The following is an 18908-nucleotide window of genomic DNA, read 5'->3' as shown; positions in this document are numbered from 1 at the left end:
AATCCATAACATTCCACCCTTTGGCTCCCCTGAATTCATGTCCTTGCCACATGCAAAACACATTCACCCCATCACATCATCTCAAAAGTCTTAAATCAACTCCAAAATCTCATCCTCTGAATTGTCTAAATCAAATATGGGTGAGACTTCAGGTGTATTCCATGTGGGGCAAAATTCCTTTTCATCTGTGAACCTATGAAATCTAGACTACAAGTTATCTGTTTCCAAAGTACAGTGGTGGAACAGGCACAAAGTAGACATCCCCATTACAAACGGGAGAAATTGCAGGAAAATAAGGGATAACGGGCACCAAGCAAGTTCAAAACCAAGCAGAGCACTTTATATTAGCTCTCAAGGCCTGAAAAGAATCCTGTGTTCTCTAGACCATCTGGGCAATGGCCCTGCCCTCCAGACTCTGAGTATTGGTCACACTCTCTGGATTCTGGATGGAGACATCTTGGCTCTGGGCTTTAGACCCTCTCCAGGCCCACTAGGATGGCAACTCTGCTCCATTAGCTCTGGGTGGCCCCATTATCCTACACTATCTGAGTGGCAACCCCATCCCCTTGGTGCCAGCAGGCCCTGTTCTTCTGCCACTTGGGCTTGGCAGCCCTGTCCCTCAGCCTTGGGCTGCAGCCTCATCCCCCTGGCACACCTTAATGGTAGCCTCACCTCACACTACAGAACTGAGTTGGTGGAACCCAGTTGGCGAAGATCTGACTCTTGAAAACCTAGGAGGCTGTGGTCCCACACTTGGAGATCCAGGAAACCGTGGCCCTACCCTTTGAAACCAAGAAGGCCTTGCTTTCCATGCTCCTTCCAACAGTTCTGCTGATCGCTGAGATGCTCCAGGGATGGTCCTTTTCTTGGAGGACAACAGATGTAACTCCTTTGACTTGTTTCCTGCATGTAGAATTCCAAGAGGCAGACAGTTTCCTTTCCTTTTGTCCTATCTCTATCCCCTTCATTCTAAGCTGATGGGTGTTCTGCTGTGGCAGTTGGTTAGATCCATCAGTCACAGGATTAATCTCCTTAACAAAAGATTGAGTCACCAAGTCTTTGGTGATCATTTTAGGGCACATGTCCTTAGTTTGTCCAAAAGAATTTTCCAAATCTTTAAGTTTTGTTTTCATTTTGCACAGTTCATTTTTAAGTCCATCTCTTTCCTCTGGCATTTTACTATAAGCAGCAAGGAGAAACCACACAGCCCCTTTAAAATCTTGCTTAGAGATCTTCTCAGCCAGATATCCAAGTTCACCACTTACAAGTTCTACCTTCCACCAAATATTTGAACAGAATTCAGACAAGTTCTTTGCCACTGCATAAAAAGCATTGCCCTTCCTCCATTGTCCAATCACATGTTCATCATTTTATTTCAAAGCCTCACAAGAAGCATATTTAATATCCACATTTCTGGCAACATTCCGTTCTCTAAGAAGACAGAGACTTTCTCTATAGCTCTTCTCACTTCCTTCTGAGCCCTCACCTGAATTGCCTTTGACATCCACAATTCTACCAACAGTCTCTTCAAGGCAATCTAGGCTTTAACCATTAGGCACCTTAAAACTCTTCCAGCCTCTACCCATTACCCATTTCCAAAACGGCTTCCACCTTTTGGGTATCTGTTAGAGCAGCACATCACTCTTCCGGTACCAAATTCTGTCTTGGTTATCAAAAAGTGCTGCTATACCTGAAATACTACAAGTGAATGGCTTTAACAAACAGAAATTTATTTTCTTACAGTTCAGGAGGTTAAAAGTCTGAATTCATGGTGTCGGCTCTAGGGGAAGGCTTTCTTTCTCTGTTGGCTCTGGAAGAAGGTCTTTGTCTCTTTTAGCTTCTGCTCCTGGGCAATCTTCATGTGGCTTGGCATCTCTCTTCCGCCATCTCTGCTTTTCTTGCTTGCTTGTTTATTCTCTTTTATATCTCAAAAGAAATTGGCTCAAGACAAGATTCACCCTACACTCGTCTTACCTCATTAACTTAACAAAGACAATCCATTCTGAAATGGGGTTATAATCACAGGCATAGAGGTTAGGATTTACAACGCAAATTTTGGGGGGGTGGTATTCAATCTATAACACTTGGTATCCTTCCCATCCAGTTCAGCTTTTCTTGCTTTCATAACTAAAGACTCCCCAGGCCTGACCTCAGACATGGCTTCTCTTTTTGCTTGTGACTGCTTGTCAAGGGGAAGCACCCTGGGAAGATCCCTACTGAGGAGCACTGCCATGTGGTCAGTGCCCCACTGACACCTACAAAAGCAGAGATGAGCCACCTTGGAAAGAAGGACGATTTCTGATTTGAATCACTGAATTCACCCCAGGCAACGAATTTGAATATTTGCTTTTCTATTACTCACAAAAGGGAGTAGAACATAATAATTAAGAACCAAGTGCCAAAGTTGGTCAGGGTTGGTGCCCAAACCTGGCTCTGCTCTGCACTTGCTCAGTGAGACAATGTATATGAAAACCCTCAGCACGGTGTATATGGAAACCCTCAGCACAGTGTCTGGCATCTAGAAAGTGTTAGATGAATAGTAGCCATTATCCTTAGCACTTTATGTGGGAATTCTTGGGAGAGAGTCAATGTGGTACATAGAAAAGTTTATTGAACTAGACATGTAGAGACCTGCATTTCATATCTAACTATTACTGCTTGAGACGCTGGGTAATTAATTCATTTCATCTCTTTGGGCCTAGGTTTCCTTATTTGGAAATCATAATGGCTGCCCTAATTTTTAATATGTCGTATTTATTAGCCTTTACTCTTCGACTTTACAATATTCTTTGCATACTGTTTGAACTAGCAATTCTATTCGAGGCAATTTGTCAGTATTGTGTGCAAAGATTCTAGGTTATAATAGTGAAAAAATGGAAATAACAAAAAATGTCTAACCATTAATGATTAAATCGATTGTATTGCTATACAATACAATACAATGCAGCCATACGGAATGATGCAGATCTGTTTCTTACTGATATGGAAACAGGCCCGTGACATATTATTTGGAAATCATAGGTTACAGAATTATAGGTATATTGTAATTCAGTTTTGTAAAAAAAAAAAAAGTTCTATTGATATATTCCACAGTACATCAAAATGTTACAAGTAGTTATCTCTGTCTGGTGGTATTATGAGGACCTCTAGTCTCTTCTGTGGAGCCCTGGTGGTGCAGTGGTTAAGAGCTATGGTGAACTACGGCTGCTAATGAAAAGGTCAGCAGTTCGAATCCACCCAGCCACTTCTTGGAAACTCTATACAGCAGTTCTACTCTGTCCTACAGGGTCACAATGAGTTGGAATCGACTTGACGGCAATGGATTCGGTTTTTTTTTTGTTTCATTTAGTCTCTTCTTTATACTTTATTTTCTGAATTCTTTGCAATTGTTGTTGCAATAGCATCTAGTATTTTTCTAGTCAGAAAAAACAAGAAAGTTTTTTCCCCCCCATTTGAAGAGAAACCCAGACATTGTGCTATACCCCATAGAACTTTTGGGAGACTCAAATAAAATAAAATATGGTGCTGCTGTGTGCAGTACAAAGGAGAGGCTCACCATTATCATGGCTGCCTTACTCTCACTTTGTAGGAATCTGTTCTTTGACCCACCATAGTGTGAGGCTACAGTACACATGTTTGCCCTTGTGCCTTGGGTCAATCTGGAGGCAGAGAATAAGGCACGGAGCTTCTTGGAGAATACGGCTTGGAGAAAGAGGCCTAGGGGCTGTACGCAGTTCAGGGCTGCAGTGCAGGACTGCTCCTGCACTTGCTCACCAGGGCTGTGTTTATGAGGCTTACTCCCTGCTGGGCCTCAGGGCCAATAGCCAGGGACACCTAGTGGGCATAACAGAGCCCCCTCCTCTCACTAACCCCAAAGCTGGAATGTTCCGAATTCCTCCCTGGGCCAAAATCCCTCCCAAAGGCCTCTCCTGGGCTCACAGAGGTCACAACACAAAAGCCCAGCTGGAGTTTTTGACAAGAAAAACACAAAACCCACCAAACCTTTTTTTTTTTTTTAAATTACCTCAATCTTCCACAGCCTCCAGGAGTTTAGTTCTGATCTATAATAAGTCTCTGACCCAAGGCTCAGATTTGCAGATGGATTTTGCAAAGCTCTGGTTAACAATTAGAAATCCTTTATCACCTCAGCCTGGAGCCCTTCCCAACTCGCTCCATTCCCTCAGCATCCCTTCCTCCTTCTCAAGGGGCATCTCCTCCACCAAAGCTCTATGAAAGAACTGCTTTGTAAGTATGTCAATACTGATTTATTTGCTGCTTTTTAAGTTAACCTAGGCGGGCCCTTCCTCCTTAGTTGCTATCAATTTGGCCTATGGTGAAGTCAGGCTGGGCCACCATGGGTTTCTGAGTGAAGGCACAAGAGAGGATATTGAGGCAGCACTTGGGTTGGTGGTATTTGCTTCATCAAACTATCACAACAGTTCCAGTCTTTGAAACTACAGGGCCAGAGAAAGCACCCTCCAAATCAGAAGAAAATTCCTGGCTGGAGCTGTATGGGGCAAAAGGGTTGAGGTAAAAGGATAGGAGGGAAGGAGCTACAGTTTACCCCTCTGCCTAGCTGTGAGGGGCCCAGGAGGACTAGAAGGTGTGCTCCCTTACAGCCAACTCCAGCACCTTCCTCAACTCAGGGAGTGAGCAGAAGGTGTATTTTTGAGGGAGGTCATAAAGTCTCCTCTTCAAGTTCTTAAATAACTCTTCTTCACTAGTTTGTCAGTCTGTCATTAGAAATTCCTTCTTTGGATTGAGACGTTATTATCTTTGGAAAATAGAGGTAGAACTAAAACAACAGCAGTTCTAGCTGGGGAGATTGTAGGCGGTTTTTGTTTTCTAAATTCTTTTCTGTGATTTCCAGTGTTCTAATGTGAATGTGCTTTACTTTGATGACCAAGACAGAAATAAACTTCTTTTTATAGCAATTAGGAAATCTTGAAATCCAGTTGCAAGCCCCTGAGCTGTCATTAATCAACTGACGCAGAAGGAAAGGTGAACTGCTCCAAGGACAAACTTTCCAGAAAGTAGGGCTTTGCCAGTTACTAGAGGCCTTAGTAGCTGGGGGTAAGGTGCCGGGAGGGGAGCAATTTTCTTATATTCCTCTGAGGGGCTGTGAGAGCAAGGAATGGAGAAATGAAGCTGACAGGACCGTGGTGGTCTCCATCACCCCTAGGAGGCCATATCAGGTCATACTTTGGGCCTGAGAGCTCATGTGTCCTGCCTCAATCACTCTTTTGAGGATGCCCCCCCAAAAGGGGTACCATGCACAAAACTCTTGGTGCAAGAGATGGGGAGAATAACAAGGCAAGTGCCCAGATGTGAGGGAGTTAATTCAGGAGCTGCTGTTAGTCTTTGACCCTCTTAATCCTCTCCTGCCATTCCAATCCCTCCCTTAAGGAAGATTAGGTAAGGATCCTAAGTCGGGCCTTCTTGCCCAGCCCTTGGACCATGGAGTTTGTTGGCCCCATGCCCAGAAGACAAATTCAGCTGGCATGGCCAAGTTTCTGTATTCCTCCAAAGCAGCCAGGGCTTGGCTTCTAGGAGGATCCTTTAAAAAAGAAGAGTTTCGTTAAAAGCTGCCTGCTTCTAATAATAGTTGCTCAGTCTTCTATATTTGTCAAAGTTGCTTCATGCCCCCATTATGTTAAGACTCAAAAGCTTGGAGATGAGCAAGGGCCTGGATGGAGAAGTTATGGGACTTCCTCAACAGGTTAGAGGCAGAATTGGGACAAAAAACTAGGTCTTTTGATTCTCAGGTCAGGAGCCTTTACCTAAACCCTGTCTGCCCTCATGTCTACTGCTCATCAGACAAAAGCAGAATCTATCTAGTCTGACCCACCACCCAACCATTTGCTATTTTGCCTACCCCTCTGCCTTCCTAATCCTGGCTGAAAGCTGACCCCATGGGCCGTTTCTCTTAACGAATAAACTCAAACAACTTGTTCTTTCTGCTAGGCTCTGACAAGTCAGATTTTTTAGAGATTCTAGGCCTCAGTGATGGAGTTTTCTTGACCCTGCCCCTCTCTGCCCCAAAATACTTCTCTGCTTAGAAGGAACACATGAATCAAGACTGTCTCCAGAGAGACACTCTCCTCTAGGGGCCACTGTTGATTCCATGAAACTCAAGCTGGGCTCTTCTTCTGCCATTCCAAGAAGGCTGGGACAGAAGTTGTGTCTCTAGGAGACAGGAGATCTTTCCCTTGAAAACATCATGGTAGCTCACTAACTCTCACTGAAAGCCCAAATATCGATAGAAAGTAGAAAGGAAAAATATTTAACCCAGTCTAAGTGGTAAGTGGTGTCCAAGGAAGGTTTAAAGGAGAGGGTGAGTCCTGAAGGATAACTAGAAATTAGTCAAGCAAATGGTGAATGATAGAATACCGTGCTTAAGGACTTGGAGACAGAGAGAAAGTCAAATTCAGAAAAATTAAAGTGCCTAAAGGTGGCTACAGCATATGAGTGTATAAGAGCACAGAGCCTGGAGGTGGAGGTTAATAGTGAGAGATGAGCATGGGAAGATAATTGGAGGCTAGACAGTAGAGGCCTTTCTTGGTTTCCTGTGCTCCAGAATTTGAACTTTATCCTGAAATAAAGAACTCCTTAAGTCTTTTAATCATGGCAACAGGGTGGGGTGGAAGTTATCATTTGATTTCCATTTTAGAAAGATCCTTGACTACTGGGTAGATAATTGATTGAAGGGTGGGCCAAGTGTAGAATTAGAGAGGCATAGTTGAGGTGACCATAAGATTTCCACCTAGAAAAGAGATAATGCTTGCATAGTTTGAATTAAGGTTTGGACAGAAGAGGCAGCAAGAAGTGGATGGATTGAAGGTAGATCTTCATAATTGATCATATGTGGGGAGGGAAGTCAAGAAGATGACTGGCTTGGGTTATTGTATAGATGATGATATCACTGAGATAGGGAACATTGTATGAGGTGTAGTTTGGGGGTAGGGAGAGGAGTAGACAGAAGATTTCAGCTTCGCAAATGTTGAGTTTAAGGTGCCATGAAAACATGCAGGTGGAGCCATTCCAAATGCTCTTGAGTATACAAATCTTGAGTTTAGGGGATAGATCTGTGCCAGAGATATGGATTCAGGAGTCATTGGCATAGAGATGGAGTGGATGGGATCACCTATGGAGAATGTGAAGAGTAAGAAGAAAAGTCTAGCTGAAACCCTGGAGGGAAGCGCGCACACACACACACAAACAAAAAAATCCATTGTCATCAAGTCAATTCCAACTCAGAGTGATCCTGTAGGACAGAGTAGAACTTCCCCATAGGGTTTCCAAGGCTGTAAATCTTTACAGAAGCAGACTGCCAGATTTTTCTCCCACGGGGTGCCTAGTGGGTTTGAACCATTGACCTTTAGGGTAGCAGCCAAGTGCTTTAACCACTGTGCCACCAGAGGTCCTTCCTGGATGGAATAGTCAGATTTAAAGGGTGGGCAGAAGAAGCGGAACTTACAAAGGAGATCTAGAAGAATCATTTTGAGGAGCAGGGAAAACTTCAAGTGGTGTTACAGAAAACAAGGAGAAGGCCATTTTGTGAAGGAGAGTGACAAGGTGAGATGACAGAAATATGGCCATTGGGATTTATTACAAGAAAATTGTTGACGGCCTTGGTGAGAACCTTTTCAGTTGTGCGCTAATGGCAGAAATTAGACTGCAGAGAACTGAGCAGAGCAGTGACTGGAAGGCTAAAGAAGTAGAGACATCAATATCAAATGGCTTGTTTCAGAATCTTGGCTGCAAAGAGAATGATCAAGATAGGGTAATAGCTAGATAGGGAGGAGGTAGAGTAGGGAGGTCAAAAAAGAGTGGTGAATACTTGAAGCAGTCACCAGGGGCATGCTCACCAGGAAGAAGTAGCAGAATTGGCAAACAGCACTGAAGAACCTGCTGAGATGCACAGTCACGAGGTATTCAGGATAGGTATAGTTGTGCCTAGTTTAGTGACAAGAAAACCGATGCCCAGAAGGGATTTGCTCAGTGTCATAACTGGTAAATGACAGAGCTGATATTCAAACTAAGTCTCCTTCCCACTCCCCCCCCACCCCCCCACCCCCGTCAAATGTTTATTGGCTCTCACTCCATACTGCTTTGCATCAACATTGGCATTGTCATATCCATCGCTGGTGAATAAAAACCAAAAATCCATCACCAGCCAGTTGATTCCAACTCATAGCGACCCTGTAGGACAGGATAGAACTGCTTCGTAGGGTTTCCAAGGAGCGGCTGGTGGATTCGAACCACCAACCTTTTGGTTAACAGCCAAATGCTTAACCACTGCGCCACCAGGGTGACCATCAAACATGTGCCCATTGCTGCAGAGGCACAACAAAAGTTTTAATATACGGTTTCCATCCTCAAATTACTTAGAATCTGGTTGGAGAGACAAATGCATATACATGTAAATTGGTGAAACTCTCACTCTTTCTCTGATTGTCTCTCTCTCTCCTTATTTTCCCGCCTTTTCCTCTGATTCCTCCACCCCTCTCTCAATATTCTTTCCCAACATTGACTAGCTCTGGTCCCTTACACTGAAGTGTAATTGACTCATTTAGAAAGTCCACATCTTGTAGCTATATTCAGACCTCTTGGCCACTTTTATTCATTCATTAAGAATACATTTTGAATACCTGCTCTGGGTAAAGCACCATTCAAGGCATGTGAGATAAAGAGATGAATAAGATAGTCCCTGTCTTCAATGAGCTCACAGACTAACAGAGAAGAATAAGAATTTAAATACATAATTGCAATATAGTCCAATAAGGGACTTATAGTAACTATCACAAAGGGATGGATCAGTCCCTGGAGAAGGACATCATGCTTGGCAGAGTACAGGGTCAGCGGAAAAGAGGAAGACCCTCAACGAGGTGGATTGACACAGTAGCTGCAACAATGAGCTCAAGTGTAACAACGATTGTAAGGATGGCTCAGGATCGGACAGTGTTTCGTTCTGTTGTGCATAGGGTCGCTGTGAGTCGGAACCGACTGGACGGCACCTAACGTCAACAACGACAACATCACAAAGAATGCCGTGATGATTAAATGAGTTTACATGTGCAAAGAGCTTGTAATGCTTCCATGCCAATACCAGTACCAGTTGCCGTTAAGTAGTTTCCTACTCATGGCAACCCCATGTGTGTCAGAGTAGAACTGTGCTCCATAGGGTTTTCAATGGCTGATTTTATGGAAGTAGATCACCAGACCTTTTTTCTGAGGTGCTCTGGGTAGATTCAAACCAGCAACCTTTCAGTTAGCAACTGAGCACAGTAACAGTTTACACCACCACAGACTCCAATGGTTACATAGGAAGCACTATATAAGTAGTTGCTATTATTATTGTAAGTTACTATGGCAGAGACAAGTAAACACAAGATACCATGGGAACACACAGAGGGGTATCTGACTCAGGCTAGAGTAAGGAGCATCTGCGCTGAGCCTTAAAGGATAAGAAAGATTTAACCAGAGGAAGAAATGGAGGCAGGGAATTCTGCATAGAAGGAACAGCCTGCATTCATGGTTGTAAGCGAAAGGTAACATGACATGACTGAGGAAATAAAATTAACTAAGTTCTGCAAGAGTAAGGGAGGAGGAGGATGGCAAGAGATGAAGCTTGAGAAATCATGGGAGTGCAAACAAGTTAGAATTTTATCCTTTAGGTGATGGGGAGCCACTGGAGTGTTTCATGTAGAGAAGTGATTTGATCAGAGTAATGTGTCGAAACATAACCTTGGCAACAGTGTGGAGGATGAATTGGAGGAGGGAAGATTGGGAGCAAGACCCGTAGGAAGCTGTTGCTCTAGTCCAGGTGAGAGAGGATGGTGAAGCCCTGAACTAGGGAAATTGTTATGGGGATGGGGAGAAGGGAGTAAGAGATTAGAGCTCTATTCAAGAGGCAGAATTGGTGGGACGTAGGTTGTGAGGGGTAAGGGAGAGAGAGGTGTCAGGGGCCGCTTCCAGGATTTTTGGTCCAGCACAGTAGAATGGGTAGAGGTATCATTCAGTGACACAGGGAGCCCAGGGAAGAACTGTTTGGGGAGGGTGGCAATGGGGAGGTGATGCGTTCTCTTGTGAACATGTCGAATTTGAGAATTCTAAGTAGATATTTTTTTTTAGTAGATATTTTTAATAGATAATTGATCTATCAGTCTTGAAGCTCAGGAGGAAGGTCTATACTAGAAATACAGATTTGGAAACGTCAGTGGGTGGGTGGCAGATTAAGTCATAGTAGCAGATGAGACCACTCAGGGACAGTGCCGATTGAGAAAGGGATGGACTTCTGAGGAATACTCATATTTAAGAGATGCACAGGGAAAGAGAAATCTTGAGGAAGGCTAAAACGGAAGAGCTGGATTGTGGTGGAATGAAGAATTAGTGGGTTGGTGGGTCTTGTAAAGGGTAGGGACAAGGATGTGCCCTTGGCCCTTTGTGTCCTGAACCTTGGCAAGAATGGCAGGAGTGCAAACTCCCTGAACACTGCAAAATCCAGGACAGCTTTGATTCCAAATGATTGGCTCGAATGCTTGCCTCTCACAAAGCCCTCTGTTCTAGGGGTTTCCTTTCCTCTGTCTGCCCTAATGCCTCTGATAGATGGCCCAGGTAATTGCAGGACTCTCTCCAGGCTCTAGAACAACCTTTGCTCCAGAATCCTCCCACATCATCTGAGAGGCCTAGGGCTAGTGGGGACTAAACAGGAAATGTCTGGGTATGTTATGCATACAGAAAGCCTTAGGCTAGCCTGGGGGCGGGGGCATTTGGGTAAGATTGGGAGGAACTGAACTCTCAGAGCTGTGGACAAAAGGCTTTGTTGCCCATCCCAGACTTCCCTGGAGTAGATTTCTATTATGGCAGACTGACCCAGCTTTAGGCCAGTGCTATCTAGGCCCTTGGAGATGTAAGAGGCTTCTAACAAGCTGGAGTCCAAAGTAGTATCCTAGGACCTGTTCCTCCTGACCCAATGCTCTGGAATTTTGCCTCAGTCTGCTCTGGAGGGGCCCTGTAGCACTGTTCTTGGGCAATGTGTTAAGCAACAGGTTTTGGAGATACAGCTGGTGCCAGACCTGGAGTTAGCACAGCTACCACAACCGCAACCGCCACTGCCATCACCACCTTCTGGGAAACCAGCCACTTGTCTGGCCCCTGGTTTTGTCTGACTGCCAACCTAAGGCATGTGCCTACGCAGGAGGCGATGACATTTTGGCTCCACTTTCAAAGTTTTTTTTTTTTTTCTTTCTCGTGTTATTTTTTAAAGATAACAAAGGTCAAAAGGCATCCAGCATTTTCTGGTTTCTCATAAGCTTCTGGTCAATATTTAATCCGGTTTATGGATTTTTTTTTTTTAGGTCTTCTAGATGCCTTCTTGAGCCTGTTTGTGGCCACCCACAGACACTTGTAAGGAGGAGAGAAGTCAGCCTGGGGAGACACTCTGAAATGAGGGATTAGAGGCTGGGATCCAAGGAGTAAGACGCTTCAGCCAGAAGACGAGCGAGCAGGCCCTGAAGATACTTCTATTAAGACGTCTGCCATGGCCTCTCTTGGCCTCCAACTTGTGGGCTACATCTTGGGTCTTCTGGGACTGTTGGGCACCTTGATTGCCATGCTGCTCCCCAGCTGGCGAACAAGTTCTTACGTCGGTGCCAGCATTGTGACAGCAGTTGGCTTCTCCAAGGGCCTCTGGATGGAATGTGCCACTCACAGCACAGGCATCACCCAGTGTGACATCTACAGCACTCTTCTAGGCCTACCGTCTGACATCCAGGCCGCCCAGGCTATGATGGTAACCTCCAGTGCAATCTCTTCGCTGGCCTGCATTATCTCTGTGGTGGGCATGAGATGCACAGTGTTCTGCCAGGACTCCCGAGCCAAAGACAGAGTGGCGGTAGTGGGTGGAGTCTTCTTTATCCTTGGAGGCCTCCTGGGCTTCATCCCTGTTGTGTGGAATCTTCATGGGATCCTGCGGGACTTCTACTCCCCACTGGTGCCTGACAGCATGAAATTTGAGATTGGAGAAGCACTCTACTTGGGCATTATTTCCTCCCTGTTCTCCTTGGTAGCTGGAATCATCCTCTGCTTTTCTTGCTCATCCCAGGGAAACCGTTCCAACTACTACGATGCCTACCAGGCCCAGCCCCTTGCCACCAGGAGCTCTCCAAGACCTGGTCAACCACCCAAAATCAAGAGTGAATTCAACTCCTACAGCCTGACAGGGTATGTGTGAAGAGACAGGGGCCAGAGCTGGGGGGTGGCTGGGTCTGTGAAAGCCAATGGACAGTCCCCCAGAGCCACAGGTGAGGGACATTGCTGCTGGATCATGTCAGAAGGTGCTGCTGAGGATAGACTGACTGTGGTCATCGGATCAAGCGAAGGCAGAAAAGGGAGCTGGTGTGGCAGCATGCAGGTTGAATTGTCAAGGATGACTGCCAAGCCAGGCTTTCTGTTTTTCTCATCTTGCCCCTCACCTCCCGCCCTGAACCCCCAACCCTCAACTCCAAACCCTACCCCTTTACCTTAGGTCAGGCCTCCAGAGACTGCCCTCTGCCCTTTTTGTTTACATGGGAATGCATCCAAAAACCCACTAATTACGTTCCACTGACTGACCTTCTCTGTGATCAAAGACCCTCCCTCTGGCTGAAGTTAGCTCTTAGCCATTGCTGAGGGTGGGGAGAAGGAGGAGTGGTGGCTTTATAGGCACTGTTCTAACCTCCTTCTCAAGCCTCCCTCCAAAGAAACTGATTGGGCCCTGGAGCCTTCATTCCACTCTATTACGACTCCAGTGTCCAGACTAGTTCGTGCTTGAACTGAAATAAAGTCATCCCACGGCATCCAGGAAACAGAGAGGAACTGGGTGCATGATGAGAGGGAGGGAAGGCAGCCTGGAGCCAAAAAAGACCAGAACCACTGTCCAGGACATTTCCCAGAATTCTCTCACACTCCCAGGTCAGGGATCAGACTCCACCGAGGGCTAGAGGAAAGCACAAGGAAAGAAGATATGGTGGAAAGCTAAAGACTCTGATTCCACTGAGGAACGGCCTCAGAAGCTGCAGCCCCAACTTTCACTGAAGCTCTTTCCTCCCTCTGGGGCACTTAACCTTTTCTCCCGCCTAAATGACAAACTAAGAGCCCTAGACAATGGTTTCTTTAAGGACAGGAAACCAGTTTTTCTAGAAATGGTCCTTGAGCTGGGGGACGACAGCACAGAAGCTGGTGGAGACTGAGGAAGATACCACTTCTTCTTGACGTGGGCTGAGAAAGAATAAGAACTTTGGTATCTAAGAAGCTGGGTAGACATGTGTGGTGGCTCCAGTGGGTGCTTCTGTTGAACCAGAAAGAGGCAGCCCCTCAGAGAGCCTGGAAGCCTAATGGAAAATCAGCCCAAAGGCTGAGATCAGGCCACCCGGTGTCTACCCACAGAGCACTACAGAGCCTCTGAAAGACCACAGCACTAGGTGGGTCCCCTGTCACACATCACACTCCTCCACCATATCTTCACAAGACCTTTTAGCATCCAAGAGTTCCAGCGTAAGATACTCATGCTCAAGGTGCTGTGCCCATGATCTGAGTGATAGTTGGGCTGCTGCCTGGAATTGCAGTTGAGGTAGGAGAGTAGAGAACGGTTCCCAGGCAGACAGTTCCAGCTCTAAAGTCTGAAAATGCTCCAATTCCTCTGGGTGAGGGGGTCATAAACAAGCCAAGGGCATTTTTCCCTCACTAGCCTGAGCATGACTAGCTTTTAAACAAACTCCAGTACCCCTCCCAATATCTCATGCCAGCAGAAGGGGCCGATTCATTGTTGCTAACATGACTTTCACATTTCCACCTCTTACCTATGCTCAAGCTATTCTCCCAACCACCTGTCAGTCCTCCTCATGTTTGGAGAATTTGCTCAGCACCACCTTCAAGAAGCTTTCTCTGACCACTCCATCCTTTCCCTACCCCTCTCTTCTCCTGCCCTCAACGTATAAATCACTTATTTGATGCTTATCATTCACAATTTTTGATTGATAGTTATTTTTCCTGTGTGTCTATCTGATCTAATAAGTAGATTGTAAATTTCTGGAGGGCAGGGGACATATCTTAGACCTGTCTGTATCCTCTAGACTGTCTGTAAGAGTGCTGAGCATACATAGGTGATCAATAAACAATTGTTGATTGAGTAAACTGTTTCATTGATTCAAAGGGTTCCAGACAGGGTAGGTGTGACTGGAGGGAATTGGGCTAAGGGGAGAGTAGGATGAAAGATGGAATTTCTCTCCACTGGGTGGATAGAAGGAGCCCTGGTGGTACAGTGGTTAAGAGGAATGGCTGCTAACCAAAAGGTAGGCAGTTCAAATTCACCAGGCACTCCTTGGAAACCCTATGGGGCAGTCCTACTCTGTCCTATAGGATCACTATGAGTCGGAATTGACTCGATAGCAATGGGTTTGGTTTGGTTTTTGTTTTGGGGTGGATAGAAAATCCCAACCTTTACTGGAAAACATTAAGAAAGCAAGCTGTCCACCTTCCTTCTGGAAACTCTAACCATCTCATCTTGCCCAGGACGCCCGCCTTTTCACAATAATTGCTTGATTAAATTTATTTACTAAATCTGTATTCATTTATTTCTTTCATCCTCTGAAACACCGTTATAAGGAAGGTGAAATAGATCTGATTCCCCACTTGGCAGATGGGGAAATTAAGGCCCATAAAAGTAAAGGGATTTTCCCAGGGCCACACAGCGGGTATTAGTGCCCCAGTCCCCTGGCTCCCAAAATAGGACCTTGCTGATGCAACCATATTCACAGGCAATAGGAAGAGCCTGTCAGAGTGCCCCAAGCTCCCGAGGAAAACAATAACTTATGACTAGCAAAGCAACAATGGGTACACACAGGTTATCCTGGTCTCTCATGAGGAGGATCTAGGGAAGTAGGAACAACTTGCCAAATGTACCACTTGGAACTGTCCCTCTTGCCATACTAACTAGCTTGTCAATCTGGACCCAGCCAGCTGGCCAACCAGGAGGGCTGCCAGGCTTACATTCTAATAAGACACATTTCACTTCCAATTCCTCTAACTCTGGAGGTGTGGGAATTTGGAAGACTGATGATTTGGCCCTGGTGTAACCTCACTGGGAATTGACAAAACTTAATTCCTAAAGAGGAGCCCTGGTAACACAGTGGTTAAGCACTAAGTTGCTGACTGAAAGGTCAGGAATTCAAACTTACCAGCTGGTCTGCAGGAGAAAGATGTGGCAGCCTGCTTCCATAAAGATTACAGCCTTGGAAACCCTATGGGGCAGTTATGCTCTGTCATATAGGGTTGCTATGAGTCAGAATCAACTCGATGGTAATGGGTTTGGTTTTTGGTTTTGGTTTAATTCCTAAAGGTGTTGACTGTGGCAACAGTAACTATCATGGTGTCGTATAAGATTTGGCTCCACCTGGCCCTGGACCCAGAGGGCCCACTGAGGTTCACTGTCCTGAGGGTGTTCAGGCACGTAGGAGGTGGTTATCAGACACCCCTGTCATACCAGACAGTCCCTTTGCCCTTCTGAAGTGGGCCTTCTTTAGTGCAAAGGCTAGGGCCCAACATCCAAGCTCATTTAGAGGGCGTGGCAGCTGACAGGAATAAGGGTGGAGGGAAACGGTTCTCTGCACAGGAGCTTAACAAGAGGCCATGTCTCTGGTCTGGCACCCCAGAACCCTTGCTTGAGGAACACTGGTGGTTGGAAGATGAGGTTGCCTTGCTGACTCTGCTGTGCTTAGTGGGCAGCAGTATGGTATGGGCTTTGATGACCCACCACAGGGCAGCCAATGTACTTTCAGATCCACCAATTTCACTGCATCCTCCAAATACTCCAGGGAAGGAGGTCTTCTACTGGAGACAAAATGGAGGCCCAGAGAGGTGAGTAAATTCCCTAAGGTCACAAAGTGTCAGAGTCTGAACATAAGTTTGAGGCTCTTCCCACAGAAATATAGGTCTGGGATTCTAGTCTCGGGGGATGTGTGAGGGGCTGTTTTTCTTCAGACTCCTCCAGTCCTCCTATCTGTCTCCCACTAGAATGAATAACTTCGAGGGAACAGTTGTTGTTGGGTGCTGTTGAGTCAATTCTGACTCATAGCACCCCATGTGACAGAGTAGAACTGCCCCCATAAGGTTTTCTTGGCTGTAATCATTAAGGAAACAGATCACCAGGTCTTCTTCTGGCAGAGCGGCTGGGTGGGTTCGAACCACCAACCTTTTGGTTAGCACCCAATCAGTTAATATTTGTGCCACCAAGGCTCTTTTGAGGGAAATAGGGCCCTTCATTTTATGATGAGGCTGGCCTGAGGGGGTTCACCTCCCTTTGCTTATCCGGGAAGATTCTATGGAAGGAGTCAGAAGCTCATCCTCAACTAGAAAAATCAGGGTGCATCTGACAAAGAGTAACTGTTTTCTTTGGCTGGTTGATCAAGGAAAACCATATTCTAAGCAGTTTCCTAGAACCTCCCCCCCCCGCCCCAAGTATGGGTGCAAGCCGAGCTGCTTTCGGTTCACCCCAATGCCTTCCATCATAAAGTAATTTAGATTAGCTACGGACCAAGGGGATAGTGAGGTCATTGTGTTTGTGCCCCAGCGTCATAGCTCTGACCCTTGCACAATGAGAGAGGTACTTGCCCTCCCTCATTCCTCTGATAATAATAAAAAAAAATAGTGTGACTCATATCCTTCCCCCACTCCTTGGAGCCCCAGTGACCTACTGCTATGTGATCATTAGTGGGGGGAAAGGCTGCAAATGGCTTCTTAGTGGAAAGGCAGGCTCCCACTTTCTGAAAGACCATCCAGTAAATCAACCAATCATCTGACCAATCATCTAACCAGCCATCCTATACTAACTGAGCTCTTACTCTGTGTCAGGCAGTGTGCTAAGGACTTTGATGGTGAAAGTGGTGAACAAGGTAAGTCTGTGCCTTGTAGGAGTTGACAGTTGATCAGGAGAGATAAGACATGCAAACCTAATTGTGGTACATGGCAGCATATGGTCTGTGCTGTGAGATAGGAGTAAAGTGATACAGGAGGGCAGGGGCATCAGGAGCTGATGAAAAGTTATATACATGCCCTCAATTCTCAATCCATGTGAAATGAGAGCCTGACATTACTTGAGCTGCTGGGGGAAGGATGATCAAAAGAAACAGCTTCCTTTAGCAGAGAAACTATGGGAAATAGAGGAATAGGGTGGGGAGCAGTGCTCAGGAGAAAAGAAGGATAATTAAACTAAGCCTGGTACTGTACAGTTACCAGAACCCCTTTGCGTTTGCCTCACAGGATCCCTAAGTGGCTCTAAAGGAGCAAGTGATCCTAGGGCTCAGTCTCTCTTCTCTCATCTCCTTCCTTTAGGCAGGTCTCTGGAAATTGCTGGGGGGCAGCAGAAGCAGTGCCCATCAAGGTAGCCTGTGGCCTTTTGGCTCTGGACCAAAGGAGAAACACAGGCATGGTAGAAAGAGAGGAGAGAGTAAAGGCAGAGTGCTAAAGGGTGGCATATGAGGCCTTGGAGGGTCAACTGTTCCCTCCCACTCAGCCCTGGGCCCATGGACAGGGGATTCTTTAGTGTCTGCAGCTGCCCACTCTAGGACACAGAGGCCCCCGACTGGGAAGTGCCTGTGCTCCTCCTCAGCTGGCTGAAGCCTGGCCTTCACCCAGCCTGGCCTCCCTGCCCAAGCGGCTCCTGGCTTTGATGAGAAAATCTGTTATCTCAAGAGGGTAAAAAACCTCAAACAGGAAGTCCAGTAGGTTATCTCCTCTTTTGCCCTAAGTGGTGGCTCACTAAATGCTGCGATGTGATCACTGATAAAATATTAACAGGCTGTTATCAGACATGGAGATACAGAGGTTGTAATCTGACCACCCCATCCACCCCACACAACCCACACACTTCCTGGGAACTGCAGCTCAGGAATTCTTAGTTAACCCTCACCTATTAAACGGTGTGCCTGCCCCTTCCAGCCAGAAATTTTGGGGACAGAAATTTGAGGTTTCTAGTTCTAGCTTGTTCCCACGTGAGCTGTGTAACATAGAGCAAGTCAATTCCCTACTCTAGACTTCATTTCTCCATGTGACAAGCAGGCGTGTCTCAGAGGTTGACAAAGCAGGAAGCCACCATACAAGGGCAAAGGTCCTTTTTAAGAGAAGGCTACTGCTTTCCTTGCATCTCTGGTTCCTCCAGGATAATGCCCTCTTCACCTCACAAGTCACTTCCTAGGAGGGCTTTGAAGAACTTTGTTTGCAAACTCCCATGGCCTTGTGGAGATAACATTGAGAAAACTGACATGCTTTTAAAAGATAGTAGAGAGTATGATAAACTTGTTGTGGTCAAGTCAGTTCCGACTCATAGTGACCCTATAGGACAGAGTAGAACTCTCCCACAGAGTTTCCAAGGAGCGCCTGGTGGATTTGAACTGCCAACCTTTTGGTTAGCGGCCATAGCACTTAACCACTACGCCACCAGGGTTTCCAGAGAGTATGATGGGATTTGGTGTCTAATTTCACAAATTATATGATGGGATGTGAAATTAGACACCAAATAAGTACAGGCAGTGTGGCAGGCAAACCAGCATTTGAGTGGTAGCTCCCTTTCTCCAATAGTACTTTCAGACTCTGTGATATTTGACAGAAAGTTCTGTGCGGGTTGCTCAAGAGAAAGACCAAAAGTACAAAGAGGAGATGTTCCTTGCAGCCTCTTCATCTGAATGTATTTCTGGAATTACCCAAAGGGACGCAGAAGGGTGGGTCAGAATCCCACACAAGGGATATTTGGTGATATTGTGAAGACCCTACTCTCTAGGGCTAAAAAACACTGAATGCCTTGATTAAAAAGCAAGTATATTTTCTGGGAAGAGAAACACATTCAGTCACAGATCAGCCATTAACACCAGAAT

The 18908-nt window shown here is 45.9% G+C and overlaps 1 protein-coding gene across 1 annotated transcript; it reads left to right on the top strand.

Annotated features, from left to right (window-relative positions):
- The first annotated feature begins 4073 nt into the window (after positions 1 to 4073).
- On the top strand, positions 4074 to 14140 carry CLDN2 (claudin 2). Its single transcript, XM_049873161.1, has 2 exons — positions 4074 to 4245; positions 11361 to 14140. The coding sequence occupies exon 2, from the start codon at positions 11543 to 11545 to the stop codon at positions 12233 to 12235; it is 693 nt and encodes a 230-aa protein (XP_049729118.1). The 5' UTR covers positions 4074 to 4245; positions 11361 to 11542; the 3' UTR covers positions 12236 to 14140.
- Positions 14141 to 18908: the final 4768 nt, after the last annotated feature.

The sequence above is a fragment of the Elephas maximus genome, chromosome X (assembly GCF_024166365.1).
Source record: "Elephas maximus indicus isolate mEleMax1 chromosome X, mEleMax1 primary haplotype, whole genome shotgun sequence".
Taxonomy (NCBI): domain Eukaryota; kingdom Metazoa; phylum Chordata; class Mammalia; order Proboscidea; family Elephantidae; genus Elephas; species Elephas maximus.
Note: the sequence above shows the minus strand (reverse complement) of the source record. Positions and strands in the feature narration are given on the sequence as shown.